The 13540-nt window shown below is 37.7% G+C and overlaps 1 protein-coding gene across 3 annotated transcripts in view; it reads left to right on the top strand.

The window, feature by feature from the left end:
• Positions 1–885: 885 nt before the first annotated feature.
• LOC145502520 (receptor-type tyrosine-protein phosphatase epsilon-like) overlaps positions 886–13540 on the top strand; it is a 47373-nt gene continuing 34718 nt past the window's right edge. Inside the window, exons 1-6 of one of the 3 annotated variants that reach the window (XM_081481829.1) lie at positions 886–1551; positions 7516–7713; positions 8692–8829; positions 9248–9367; positions 9682–9817; positions 10271–10386. In XM_081481829.1, coding sequence (XP_081337955.1) covers positions 1404–1551; positions 7516–7713; positions 8692–8829; positions 9248–9367; positions 9682–9817; positions 10271–10386 — 856 coding nt within the window. In that variant the 5' untranslated portion in view covers positions 886–1403. Of the gene's footprint in view, positions 1552–7308; positions 7377–7515; positions 7714–8691; positions 8830–9247; positions 9368–9681; positions 9818–10270; positions 10387–13540 lie in introns of those variants that run through there. The other 2 variants (XM_081481830.1, XM_081481831.1) reach the window with 2 other exon arrangements.

The following is a 13540-nucleotide window of genomic DNA, read 5'->3' as shown; positions in this document are numbered from 1 at the left end:
TTTGTGCCACAATGACCATTAAATGTAAATAGAAGGAAGAAATGTATAATGTTATCTGAGTGAGGAGTGATGTTCTTACATTGACTTAACTAGATGAAGATTTTGAACTGAAGTAATGTATTTTTTTCTTTAAAATGTATTAAAATTACTGATTCACAACTGGATATCAAATTATATTTTTTCCAAGAGGCATGATGACAACCCTGCAATCTAAATGGTTCATAGCATTGTCCAGATTTTCCTATCTCTGCCCATGGTCACAGTAACAAGTTTCCGATTTTTTTTTGTAATAAAAGTGATTTGAGAGAGAGAGGAAGAGGGAGAGAGAGAAATTTGCCGGCTCAAAGTTGGTCCACGAAGTGAGAAACTGGCCATAATTTTTCACTATACTGACTTCCCAGCCAGCAAATAACATATGTTTATTGTTTGGCTACAGCTCCATTAGCAGGTAAGACAAACTGAATCCAGGGCTGTGATTGGCTTCCTGAGCAACTGGGCAAGATGGGGCTACATTTATATCTTGCCTGCCTGGGATTTTTCAGAATTATGAAGGATAGACTCAAAAACACCTGCAGGTCTCCTAAATATGAATTGTCAAGGAGCAGACTATAAAGAAATATGGCAGCCAGAAACCTACATTTTTAATTTTGGGGGGGACAAAAATTAAGTAATTTAAAAATTTTTCACTTTGAAAGGCAAAGGAAACACTTGATTGTGGTCTGTCAGTGAAGAGCAAACAATGACAGAACCAGTCAGATGTGCAGATCTGTAACTGAAAATGATGATTACCAACTAAAATGAATGCTGAAAACCTGCAGCCAGTTTTCTCCTAACCAATGATAGGAGTCAGTAGGGCGGCACTCCATGGGAGGAGCAAATAAGCCCTTCCTAATATCACCTTTAGTAACTAATTAACTTGACAAATTATTATGTAGTTAAAGAAATCATCCATGAAAAGAACTGATTCTTTTAAGCTTAAAGCATTGAGCTGACACAATTTGAAACAAAATGTACATAATCAGGACCATTAAACTCCAGAGGGCATCTGATTTAATTGAAACTTACAACCACGGACACAGTACACATGCCATTTTCTATAATTTTTAAGAGACCGTTTTGAAGAGCATTTTTTGTAAAAAAAATAATAAACTGAGTGTTAAGAAATTTATGTCATAATATTATTGCATTATTGTTAAATTATTACATTTTATTCATTTTCCTTCCATTTGTGTATGTTATATCACGTGACTTTGTTGAGCACTATGGCGGCAGGCACTAAAGGAAGTAGTTGAACTTACCGAGTTAAACGAACAAACTAAGCGGCACAGTGTGCTGTTGTTTTGAGCCATTTATCTGGATGGCTTGTGCGATAATATTGTGAAACAATATCTAGAGCAAGAGAGATGCATGGACGCCTTGTGGCTGCGAGTCGTGTAAAACTGTCAGACGGATTCAGCGCCGTTCGCGCTGTCAACGTTATTTCTGTGACTTTCATAAATGTTTGTACGCTTCTGTGGGTTTTTGTGGTCATCCTTGAGGCATCTTCCTTAGGTGAGATATTTTGCAGTTGTTTTGCTGTTGAGAAATATTAAGTTAGTTATTTTCAGGTTTAAGTTGTCCTGTTTTGAGGGAACACGAAACAGCTGAAGCAGCTGAGAGTGTTAGCTCAATGTTATGGATGCTGTGTACAAATTGCAAACGTTTCTGCTTTAACGCGTATAGTGTTTCCAGGTAGTTTACAGAAATGCATATGTGAATATTACACTCGTGTTTAAAACTTTGGTGCTTCTTTAATTCTGAGAAAATGCCTCTCGTTAAAATTGATTCTAACCGGATGTAAACTAAATTATTTCGTTGCAACGTGCCGTTGAGATGGTAGAAGGTAAGTAATCGTAGATAGGGGAAGCTTATCACTCTAAAAAGCCTATTATGTTGTAAACGAATAGGAGATAGAAAAGCAGCCAGCTTTCTCTTGTAAAACAACAACAACAACAAAAACATTGTAAGCTTACTATTGCAGCTTCTTGTTCAAATGTGAATCTTTTTAGGTAGCTGAAAAATTATCTTATTGTCAGGAAACAACTTATATTAAGCTTATCTTGTGGTTGAATAGAACAGTGATCAAACTGCGGTGTTTGATCTTATTATTTACCTCACATGCAGTGAACTGATATTAATTACTATATTTGTTGTGGAAAAACATTCTTCTTAATTCTACATCTAACCCTTACCTTATTGCTAATTTTCCTAATCAACATATTTCATTGACCTGGCTGGAATGAGTTTATTTCATGCCTAAGTATAGCACTAGTAGTGCAATGTTAAGCTGCTTATAGATGTTTTGGGTGATAATATATTCCATAATTTTTGTTTTATAAAGTAATTTTAATTACAAAGATGTGCAGGTGCTTTTCAGACCATCTCTTAAAAGGTAGAGCTTTTGATCACTTACAAAACTAAGAGCCAGCTGATTTGTATTGCTTGTTAAAGATATATACTGACCTACAGAAAGTTCATTTTTTAACTTGGAAAATCCAAGTTGTAGGCATGCATGGGAGATTCATTCAATCCTTCGCTCTTTCGCTCCTTCCTTTGCTCTTTCACTTCCTGTTAGACTTTTCATAATTGAATCTGCTGACTCTATTAACCATAATAAATGCTTTGGTCTTTAGTCAGCTTTTTTATTGTTCGAAGGCATGGGCCAACACATTTGAGCACGACATGAGTAAATTACAAAGTATTCAGAACTTTGCAACTCGAATTGTGACCAGAGCGCGCAAATATGATCATGTCACACCAGTCCCGAAAGAGCTTAAATGGCTACCAGTAGCAACTCAGTCATACCTTAGAAATGCTGTCATGGCCTTTAAATGTGTACCATCCTGTGTATCAGAGTACCAGTACCTTTCCTCTCAATTCATAAAGCGAAGAGAAATGAGCAGGTGTACCACAAGAAGTTCACAGATGCTGAATATTCCGCTTTTCAAGACTGCTGGTGGTCGAAGGACAGTTGGCATTTGGAACTCAATGGATAGTTATCTTAGAACTTTTAAATCAGTATCTGCTTTTAAATTTAACATGAAACATAAACTGTTGTGTTATCCTTTCTCGCATAGCTCTCTGATATACACTTTGCCACATTCGCAAGGACGTTGGTTCAAGGGTGTCTTTAGGTTGCACTAAGTAGGACCTTAGAGTTGTATCAGATTTAAAGACAGTGCATATGCCTTGTTATTGTAGGCAGCGGCAAAGAACCTCTGAGTACACCTTTGATATAAGGTAAAATGGCAATTGATTTAAATTCCTGTGTGGTTTCTTGGTTAGCTGTTGCTCTTGTTGTTTTCATGAGCTTCTGTACAAATGAGGACGGGTATCCATTAGAAACAAATACTGATGACAAGTGTTTCTTTTCTTCCGCAATAGCTGAAGGCTTCATTATGAAGTGTTTAGCATGATTATAAAGGCATTTCACAATACCATGTTTCACTTACTGAGGATGGTGTGAGTTGTAGGCTAGGTATTGGTGAGTGTCTGTTGGTTTCCTGTATACAGTGGTAGTGAGAAGACTGTCTGTGTCTCTTGTAACTGATGTGTCAAGAAAGGGAGTGATGTTATCTCTCTTCATTTCCATGGTGAAATGAATAGTTGATTGTTAACAAAGGTTGTGCTAGTGTAGTTTTAAACACTGCCACCTACCATGAGGAAATGAAAACACTTATTGAAACAGGTCCATACCTACTTCTTAATAAAGACCCGACAGACTGACTCGGCTGGAAACTTACTGATAAGCTATTTAACTTAAAACGAAGTGGACATCTGTCAGAAACCATCTACAGCAAGATCAAACCAAGGCACAAACAGCCACCTAGGATTTATGGTCAACCTAAGATTCACAAGCCAAACATACCATCACCGGTAACAGCTATTTGCTTACGAGTTGTCAGCTCACTCAGCTGATATCCTGTGTCCTTTGACAGGCAAATCGGAATACACAGTCACTAACTCTTCTTACTTTGTGAACACGATCAACCACGGAAGAATACTAGAAAATGAGGTCATATCTTTTGACGTAGAATTTTGATTCTGAGAATCAGGCTAACAGCTACCTTGATTATAGTTTGTCCCATCCTCCTCACTGCAAGAACACCATACCATACAGTCAATTTCTCCATCTTCGAAGGATTTGTTTTAAAGATAATGACTTTGTGACCAAATCCAAAGAGATGGCATCATTCTTTGAGAGGAGACGATATCCTTGTAGTGTCATTACCACCAGCCGAAAATGAGCCCAGTGGATTAGCTGTGAAAGAGCACTCAGGAACTCTGAATGACATAACAGGACTGAACGCTCTGAGAAAGGGCCCCAAGTCCTTACTTACCACCCAAAGAACCAGGAAGTCAAGAAAATTCTTCTGAAGAAATGTTGGAGAAACTGGACGAAGGCTTGCGGACCATTTCGGTGAGCTCCTTCGTTCACTGGAGGGGTACAACACAACCACACTTGTCTTTGAAAGTTTGGACAATCCTATGCTTATGAATGTGTTTCTTGGCTTCATCTTGAATGAAAAATTAGTCTTTGTTCAAATTCCTTTCTTTTTCTTTTATTACAAAGCATTTGCTTTAGCCTGAATAATTAATTTGAACATGAAGGCTGATGCACAGTGGCATGTCATGAAAAGTGTTATGGAAGTTTTGAACATACATACATACATACATAAACTTTACTTAAGCTCGAATTTCAGAGTAGCTTGACAAGCTAATATTTCCGAGAACAAAATATTTGATAACGAAAAATTAAAATAGAAATTGCTATTTACATATTTACAATTGACTTATATTAACTAATTATAAAATTGTCATTTACATGTTTCATGAATTGGCTTTACTGATGTGCTTTTTAAAGTCTGAGAAGTTACATAACCTTATAAAATTGGGTAGAGAATTCCATTCTTTTGTTGCCAGATAAGTAAAGGAATGGGGACCAAAAGTTGTAGTTTTAGGTTTGGGCATTTCCAGTATATAGTTTCCACACATGTTTTATGAAGTAGAATGGAACGAGAACATGTTTCTCATATAGGCCGGATAGCTAGTGAAAAATAGACTTTTGTACAAAATAGTAAGGAATTTACAGATGCATTGTTCATGAAGTTGGAGACAGTTTACCCTGTCTAGCAGCACATTATAAGGCGATTCAAAATCGCTGAGAATGAATCTCAGAATCCTATTGTTAAGAGCTTCTATTTTGTTCCTGTTGTTTGCACTGCAAAAGTGCCAAACTGTTGAGGAATAATCAAAATGAGGGAGTATGTAGGCCTTATACAGTTTCACTAAAATGTCTTTGGAAATAAGGTTTCTGAACCTAAGCATTACATTAAACTGGTTGTTGACTTTTTTGCAAATAAGAGATATGTAATTGTGAAAATTTAAATTGTTATCAATGGTCATTCCTAAGATGTCAATTGAGTCCTTTGTAGGAAACGAGAAGGTGTGTTCCCATTTTCCCAGGATCAAAGCCTGATGTTTGCTTTCATTGGCCAACATTCCATTTTGCCAGTACCACTGGTTTGCTGTCTCGACTGCGTTATGCATGCGCCCATCTAGCACAACAGGATCACTGACGGATGAATATATTTGGTGATTGTCTGCATAAGCATTTAACTTAACATCCCGGCAAAACAGGAAGATGTCATTTATGAAAATATTGAAAAACATGGGACCGAGGACGCTTCCCTGAGGCACGCCTCGTCTTGCATGTAGCCACTCTGAAAAAGTATCCCCTATTTTGACCCTCTGATTCCTTGAGGAAAGGTAGTCCTTAATCAGGGCACAACTTGCCTGGTCCAATCCGTAGGCTTTGAGCTTTGCAAGAAGAAGAGAGTGTTGGATTACATCAAACGCCTTTGACAAGTCCATAGATACGACTGCCACAGTGTCCCCTTGATCTCTCATCCTTCTCCATTCCTCCGTCATGCATGGCAGGGAAGTTTCACAGCTGTGAAATTTCCTATAAGAGCTGATATAGTCCGATAGAATCGAGCTATAGAAATCACCAAGTTGCACTGCCAGGAGTCTTTCAAATATATTATTTAGCGCAGGAAGTACAGTAACCGGCCTTTAATTTGCTTTATTTAGTTCATCGTCCTTTTTGAATAGTGGTGTAATCTGTCCCGTCTTCCAAGATGCTGGATACCTACTCTGATCAATAGAGCAGTTGAATAGCACTGTCAGCGGCTTGGCGATCGCAGAAGCAGAATCCTTAATCAGCCTGGGCAGTAACATGTTGTACCCACATGCTTTGCATGTATTCATGTGTTTAAGCATTTCTTCTACCAACACCATGTTTGTGTGATGAAAGCTAAACTGTTCTGGTGCATGTCTTTGCGCATTATGAATTGCCAAAATGCTCGGATGATTCACAAAGTTTTCTCCAAAATCACTTTCCTTTACATCATCAGCATTTTCCGCCACCTCAACGTTCGAAGTGATTGATCATTAACTCCACAATCTGTTTCTTATTTGTGATGGGAACTTCATTTTCCTTAAGAACTATGTCATTTGCTTGTTTAGTTTTACTATTTAAGAAGGGGCGATATGTATCCCAGAATTCATGGAGATTCTCACGCTCACTTTCCGATTTCTTTTTGAACTGCTCTTTTATCACTTTCCATCTGAGAGACGTGCATTTGTTTCTTTGCCGTTTATACAGCTCGTAATTACAATCTGTGCAATCCCGCATGAAGAATTTCCACAACTTGTTGCAATGCCTAATTGCCTTGCGCCAATCTTCTGTCATGTACGGCACCTGGTTTCCTCTGATGTGTGTTTGTTTTACGGGTGTGTGTTCATCAAGAATGTCCGAGTACAATTGTTCAGACGCATAAAGCTTGTCATCAACATCGTCAAACACTTCTATCATGTCAAGAAATGGGACTTTATGCAAATCGTTCAGCATTTTTTCTTGGCTGTAAGATTTGAGACTCCAAAAACAAATCATACTTATCTTTTTCAGTGCGTTTCTTGGCATACTGTAAGTGAAGTTTCTTTTGCTTTTTTTTCATTCGGCCACCTTAAGTTGATACTGTCATTTAGACTTAAAAAGCAAACAGCATAAGCCGCGTATTCTGTTTTACGGTGACTATGGCAAATTCCTCTTTTGATTGTTCACCTTCTAGTTGTTCTTAATGAAATATTTTTTGGAGATTTAGTTGACAGTCACAGTTCCTCTGAAAAGAAAATTAAGTGGCTGCTAACTTACCGCAATTAAATAGTGGCTGGTCAAAATAATTTACATGTCTTGTTTGAAGGGCAAAGAGCTGTATTAGTCAACGTACAGGGCATGCGAATGAGGCCGGAAATGTTCCCATGGTTGAGAGAGGGTGAAATAGTGTTTGCACCTTTTGCCACATTTATTTCTGCACGACATACAAACGTCATGGGCTACAAAGCTACATGCACATACAACTTAAGTACAGTCATGCTTGACTTAACTAAACATGGGTTACATTGATTTTGCAGAAATTGCAGTAACTGAGGGTGGTAATATTACACTGAACTGCACTTTGAATGGTTCTAACATAAGTTGGACAAGCAGAGAAGAGTCTCTTCACATTGGTCAGATTTTCTTAAAACAAGGCATCACCCGCAATGAGAGTGGAACTTACAAGTGTCAAGACTCTAATAATTCATCTGAACAGCATAATGTCACTGTTCAATGTATGTATTGCATTTGTATGCCTTTAAGAATAATCAACTTCTAGTTTGTCCAAGTTGTGCCTTTTAATTTATGTATCATCATGATAGCAATTTCTGCTGGTTGCTGGGGCTTGCATAGAACCCTGTTTTCTAGTATGGACAACAGACACTAGATCTCAGGCCCAGAAAGCATAAGAATAATTTATTTATGGAAACTTAACCTCTTCACTTGGTGCTTCACAAACCAGTAATAATTTTGTTTTCAATACAATTTTGTTTGTTTTCAGATGAAACTTCCAGTATGCATATGTTATCACCATTAATCACCCAGGTCTCTAGATTTCTAGTTTTTTGATCACTTGATAAATTTTGTTACTTTTTTGTGGATGACATGCAATGTCATCTGTTAAATGTCTATTTAACAATTTGGATATGGATGTACCTTAAAGTTGTACTTGGGTTTGTTTTTTACCATCAGTGGAGTCTCTGCAATAAGGTCATGGATATTTTGTATCTCTTACCACATCATCATTTTCATCATCATTTTATTTCTTAATAAAATCTACATTTTACAGTTGGACTTACCTCTATAATGTGGACAATTCTCTGAAATGGACATATTGCTCCGCCCCTTCAAAGACAGTACTAGAAAGTTTGACTGTAGATGTTTCTTGTAAACATTGAAAGCACTGTAGATGTACTGTAGTTGTTTTTATTAGTAGATTGAAGTCCTGGGCACATCAGATGACAGTTACACAGGTCAATTTGTTCCCTGGTGTCTTATTGCCCATTAAAATTTGCCCAATGCCTGGGTAAATTAATGAAAAAATGGTGGGTCTAAAGCTTGTCCAAGTTTTTTGAATGGTTCTTGCACATGTAGGAGAATAGTTCACAAAATGTTGAAACTTGCCGATCAGTATACTGCAACGCTTCGCGCATCACACATGTAATTATTGTTCATTATGACTTAAACTTAACATTTATCTGTTTGAAAAATAGATGGTGCTGAGGGGAAAATTTTAACCAATGTCACAGAATTCTGTTCTGGTGAGCTCATAAACATCTCTTGTGAAGTTGATGCTGTACCAACAGTTTCTGAAGTGGTTTGGATTTTCAAGAACAAATCTATTCAGAAAAGTGAGGTGTCAGGTTATTTGTTTATTATTTATTTATTTATATTTATTTAGCATAGCTAACGCTATTCCTGCAGTGTTGCTATTACTGTTCTTTTGCTTTATTTATCATTATTACAACAAAGTGTTTCATTAAGGAGGATACTTGTGAAATTCTTTTATATAATCTACCAGATGCAGGAGGTGTAATAGAAAACTGGTTGTGAGGAAAGTCACATTTCTTCAAACTAGTCAAGGCTGTGAAATAATGAATTGACTTATGGTTAGCTGTTAGTTACACATATACAGAGTTTGTTACACATGTGTTGTTTCTGTTAGTGATGTATGAGCACTTCTTTTGAGCAAGATGAGCTAACTTATTTTCAGCTTTTACCTTGAGGTGCACAGCCTTTAGATTTACTTGTTTGTATTTCATTTTCAAGGCAACAGTCCAAACTTGACATACGAACGAGCCAACTGTTCACTTGAAGGCGAATACATTTGCTTTCCTAAGAATAATATATCCAATGCACGGAATGGAACTACAGTTGTCCAGGTTAAAGGTGAGGTAATCTGAATAAAAATCAAACTTGTGAGACAATCTGAGGAGTGAAATGTATAGCTTAAACTTCTTAGGCGAATAACCATTTTGTATGGAATTCACTCACCACTGTTTCTGTAACACTGTACTTACTTGTAGACTTTATATAAGAATGCTGTTACTGTTACATGAGGAGAAAGTTTATTTGCGGTGTAAAATAATCATGTCATAGTGTTTTCCTGCAGTATAAAACCGTTATTGCTGTTGGTTTTTAATAATGTTGTATTACTTAAAACATTTAAAAAAACAAAAAAACCTGTGCTGTTTAAATAACAGATTGCCGGTCAACCAAGTCAACACCCAGCTCCACGCCTACTACTACCGCCAAATCAAAAGTTGTGCCCATTGTTCTTGGTGCTTTTTGTGGTATTCTAGTTGTTTTTGTTGCAGTTGGAGGCTATCGTCTTTTGAGGTAAAGTCCATAAATTACAATTACTGGTACTATGATAATAAAATTATGTTTTTGATAACACATAACTGCAAAAATGTTATAATGTAAAATAATGTTGACAGGAAATTCAAGTTTACAGTGGACACAGAAAAAAGAAACCAGTCAGAGAACTTCAAAATTGTTTCAGCCTTGGTACAAGTCTTGTATGGTCAGCCTGATAATATATTACTATAGCTCAGCCAGTAAAATAAATATTGCTTTGCAAAATCTGTTGAAAATATTTAAGTCATGCACCTGTTTTCCCCCTTTCAAATTTGTAACCAAGGAGTGAAAGGTCTGATAAAACAGCTAAAGTAATAAATGAAGTGTTCATATATGGTGATCAGCAATGCAAATTTTCAATTGAACCTTAGGGCTAAAATAGTTCAATATAAGTTTTAGCATGATCTTATATGACTTTGTATGTGTTTTTAGAGGAAGGAGGTACCAATGCTGCTGCTCTGTATATTGTAATGGATTTTTCAGTGTTCAGAATGAACCAAGTCCTCCCTCACCAACTGGACGGAAAACAAGCCTTACCAAGATTTCAAGTGAGAAGTTAATTTGGAAATATCATTACTGTAACTTATTATTACTCTACTTTTATACTTATGCCATATAGCTGCTGATGGTAGCATGCCATACAATTGATGGTGGTATGACATACAACTGCTGATGGTAGTATGCCATATAACTCCTGACAAAAGCATGAATAGTCGTCCTATAGTATGAATCAAAACCCACTTGTACAGTTTTGTAGAGTGATGTAATCCATTCATCTCTTAATGTATGGATGTACATGCTGTGGTAAACTAGTCGTCTCAAATTAAATATAAATATGCATACACTGTATTACTAAGTTGTGACCTGGTTGTTAAGGACATTTGCAGCCATTGTTACTGTGCATCCTTTCTGCGCACAAAATTCATGTCACAAGGTCACCCCACGTCATACATTAAGTGCATGCTAAGGAAGAAACATCGCAAGTATAGGGCTTGAGACCGAATGCGCTAACTTTGCCTGCAATCTGCTTTCATGGTTGCCCAGTGACCCCCATTGTTCTTTCTGTAGATCAATTTCTTACCTGATTTTATCCATTATAACAACAACAACAACAAAAAAAAGCAGGAAAAACCTATGCTCGTGAAGTTACAAATATTTTGCTTTTTCTGCTCGTTTGCGAGCAAAGTTTTCTTCAAATGTGGATGGTGTAACACTCCAAAAGCACATGGTTTTTATTACTACACACTTCATGTGAGTCACACTAAATATATATCATCTAACCACGACTTCGTGTAAGTCGCACGGGATATAACATCTCCCCCTTTTTTGCAGTTGTCTACACAGTCCACATACAATAAAATAATAACACAGGATGGCAAAATCCAATTCAATGTTCCAGAGTCTTTGAATCAATCAGAACCAAAGTCTTGAGACTTAATGTGACTAATTAATGTTTAAAACTAGTGGGTTAGTAGGTTAGTATGCTCATAACAAAATATCAAAGTTTATCTAATTAATACTGCAGTTCAACTCAATTGCATATTCTAAATGCTTCTGGTGTCCGATCAAAATTAATGTAAACATGTCACGTGATGTAATCAGTCAAATAAGCAGGTCGACGTCGCTCTCGTCTAGGCCTAGATGACTGTACTCTGGGAGTAGGAGAGCTGGAAGTAGAACCTTCTGTCTGAACTGTAGGAAGCTCTTCCAACTGTTGGTTGGCATGCCCTAATGATCCGTTTGCAACAGTCTCTTCAGCAGAATCACTTTGTTCAGGGATGGCTTGGACTGGACTGCTGGACTGGACTGTGCTTGGATTGCCAGAATTCATAAGTAGTGTTTCTCTCCAATCCTCACTATCTTCTCCTTTGGCACCTTCCTCATGCATGATAGCATTAGCCAATTTAAACTGGCTTGAATCTCGGGTTATCTCACGACCATCTGTAACTCGCCTTGCCATGATCGTCGAACCACTAATTCTGATAACTGTGTAGAAGATAGGCTCATAGGCGGTCGACCATTTATTCACCTTCTTTTGTCTGAGTAGGACATAGTCTCCCACACAGAAGTTGTGTTCTTTGGTATTCACGCCATCGCATCTCATCTTCTCTTTATATACTCGGTCTTTCTCATCGATCAGCTCATCCTGCTCACTTCTTTCTCTTGGTACTGTGTGATCAAGTTTGGCCCTAATAGGCCTATTCGACATAGCTTGGTACGGAGTAACCCCAGTGGCAGGGTGAGGTGTGTCCCTATATGCCATCAACATATCACAGACAGCCATATTCCTGTCAAGTCCAGTTTTTCCCTGGAGATGGGCGATTTGTTCTGTCTTGTTTAACACTTGCATAAACCGTTCCACCTGGCTGTTGGCTCGGGGGTGTTCTGGTGTCACACGATGATGATCAAAACCCTCTTCTTTTGCAAAGGTTGCAAACTCTTTCGAATTAAATGGCGGACCATTGTCAGACTGCAATTGTTTGGGTACACCGTGGTGAGCAAACATTTTCTTCAACTTCTCTTTAGTCGGCTTCACTGCTGTTGAGGACACCACCTCTACTTCCGGGTATCGGGTTCTTTGATCAATTGCTACCAAGTTGTAATGACCGTCTGGGTAAGGTCCTCCGAAATCGATTGAAATCTCTTCCCAAGGTTCCTTCGGGATCACCGATGGTTTGATAGGTTCTTGTCTGCGATCTTTGGTAGTAACTTGACAGTCAAAACAATGACCTATCATTTGGTCAATCATCGCATTCATGCCGGGGAACCAGTACTTAGCCCTAAGCATCTGTTTCGTCTTAGTGGTTCCCAGATGTCCCAGCTTGTGGGCTGATCTGATGACTTTCTGCTGTAACACCATTGGTAAAACAATCCTTTCCATTCTGAATATCAGACCTTGTGCTTCGTAAATTTCGTCCTTAATCGGGTAGAATGGTGCCAGGTCAGCATCCTTCTTGCTGGTCTCCCAATTACCTTTCCTGATAGTTTGGCTCAGTTTTTGCAAAGCTCTATCACGATGTGTTTCTTCTCTAACTCTGTCTAGCACCACCGCATGCTCCGTTTCAATGCTTGCCTTCAAAATCTTCTCAGTGTCATTGTTTCCAACAACTGGTAATGGGTGCCTTGACAAGAAATCTAGAGGGTCAGCCTCATCTTTACCAGGCCAATATATTTTTTCCTAGGCTCATGTTATATCAAGGAATGACATCAGCTCCAAAAGTTTACTTAATATATTCTTAGTTGTGTTGAATTAAGTATGTTTACCTGGTCTACATTTCACTAATGTAGCTTTTTTTGTGGCTGATGGTTTTAAGCTAACATTGCCTTAAAATAACAAAAACTTTTAAAGACACATGGTCTTCAACATGCCTTATCTTGAGAACAAGCACTGTGACCCCCCATTTTTTGGCTTTTTGGCAAAAGTTGATCTTTACCTTACTTCATGATAAGTTTTAAAAAAATCTGTCTGTGGGAACATTTTGGGTGAGAATGTCCTTAGAAGCAGAATAATAGCTCTGGTAACTTCAAGTTCAGTTTCTGACAGTGAATGAATAGTGTACAATTCTTTAAACTAATTGTGTGCATGAAGAATACAGATAATAGCAAGAAGTATTCTCTCTGACTTGCAGCATGTCTTAGAAATGAAATGCATATGGTCAAAAAATACATAATATAGCCTAAAAATAAAGCCTTAAAGTGGAG

The sequence above is a fragment of the Orbicella franksi genome, chromosome 11 (genome assembly GCF_964199315.1).
Source record: "Orbicella franksi chromosome 11, jaOrbFran1.1, whole genome shotgun sequence".
Classification (NCBI taxonomy): Eukaryota; Metazoa; Cnidaria; class Anthozoa; order Scleractinia; family Merulinidae; genus Orbicella; species Orbicella franksi.
The sequence above is the reverse complement of the archived record's forward strand: the minus strand, read 5'-3'. Positions and strand labels throughout refer to the sequence as shown.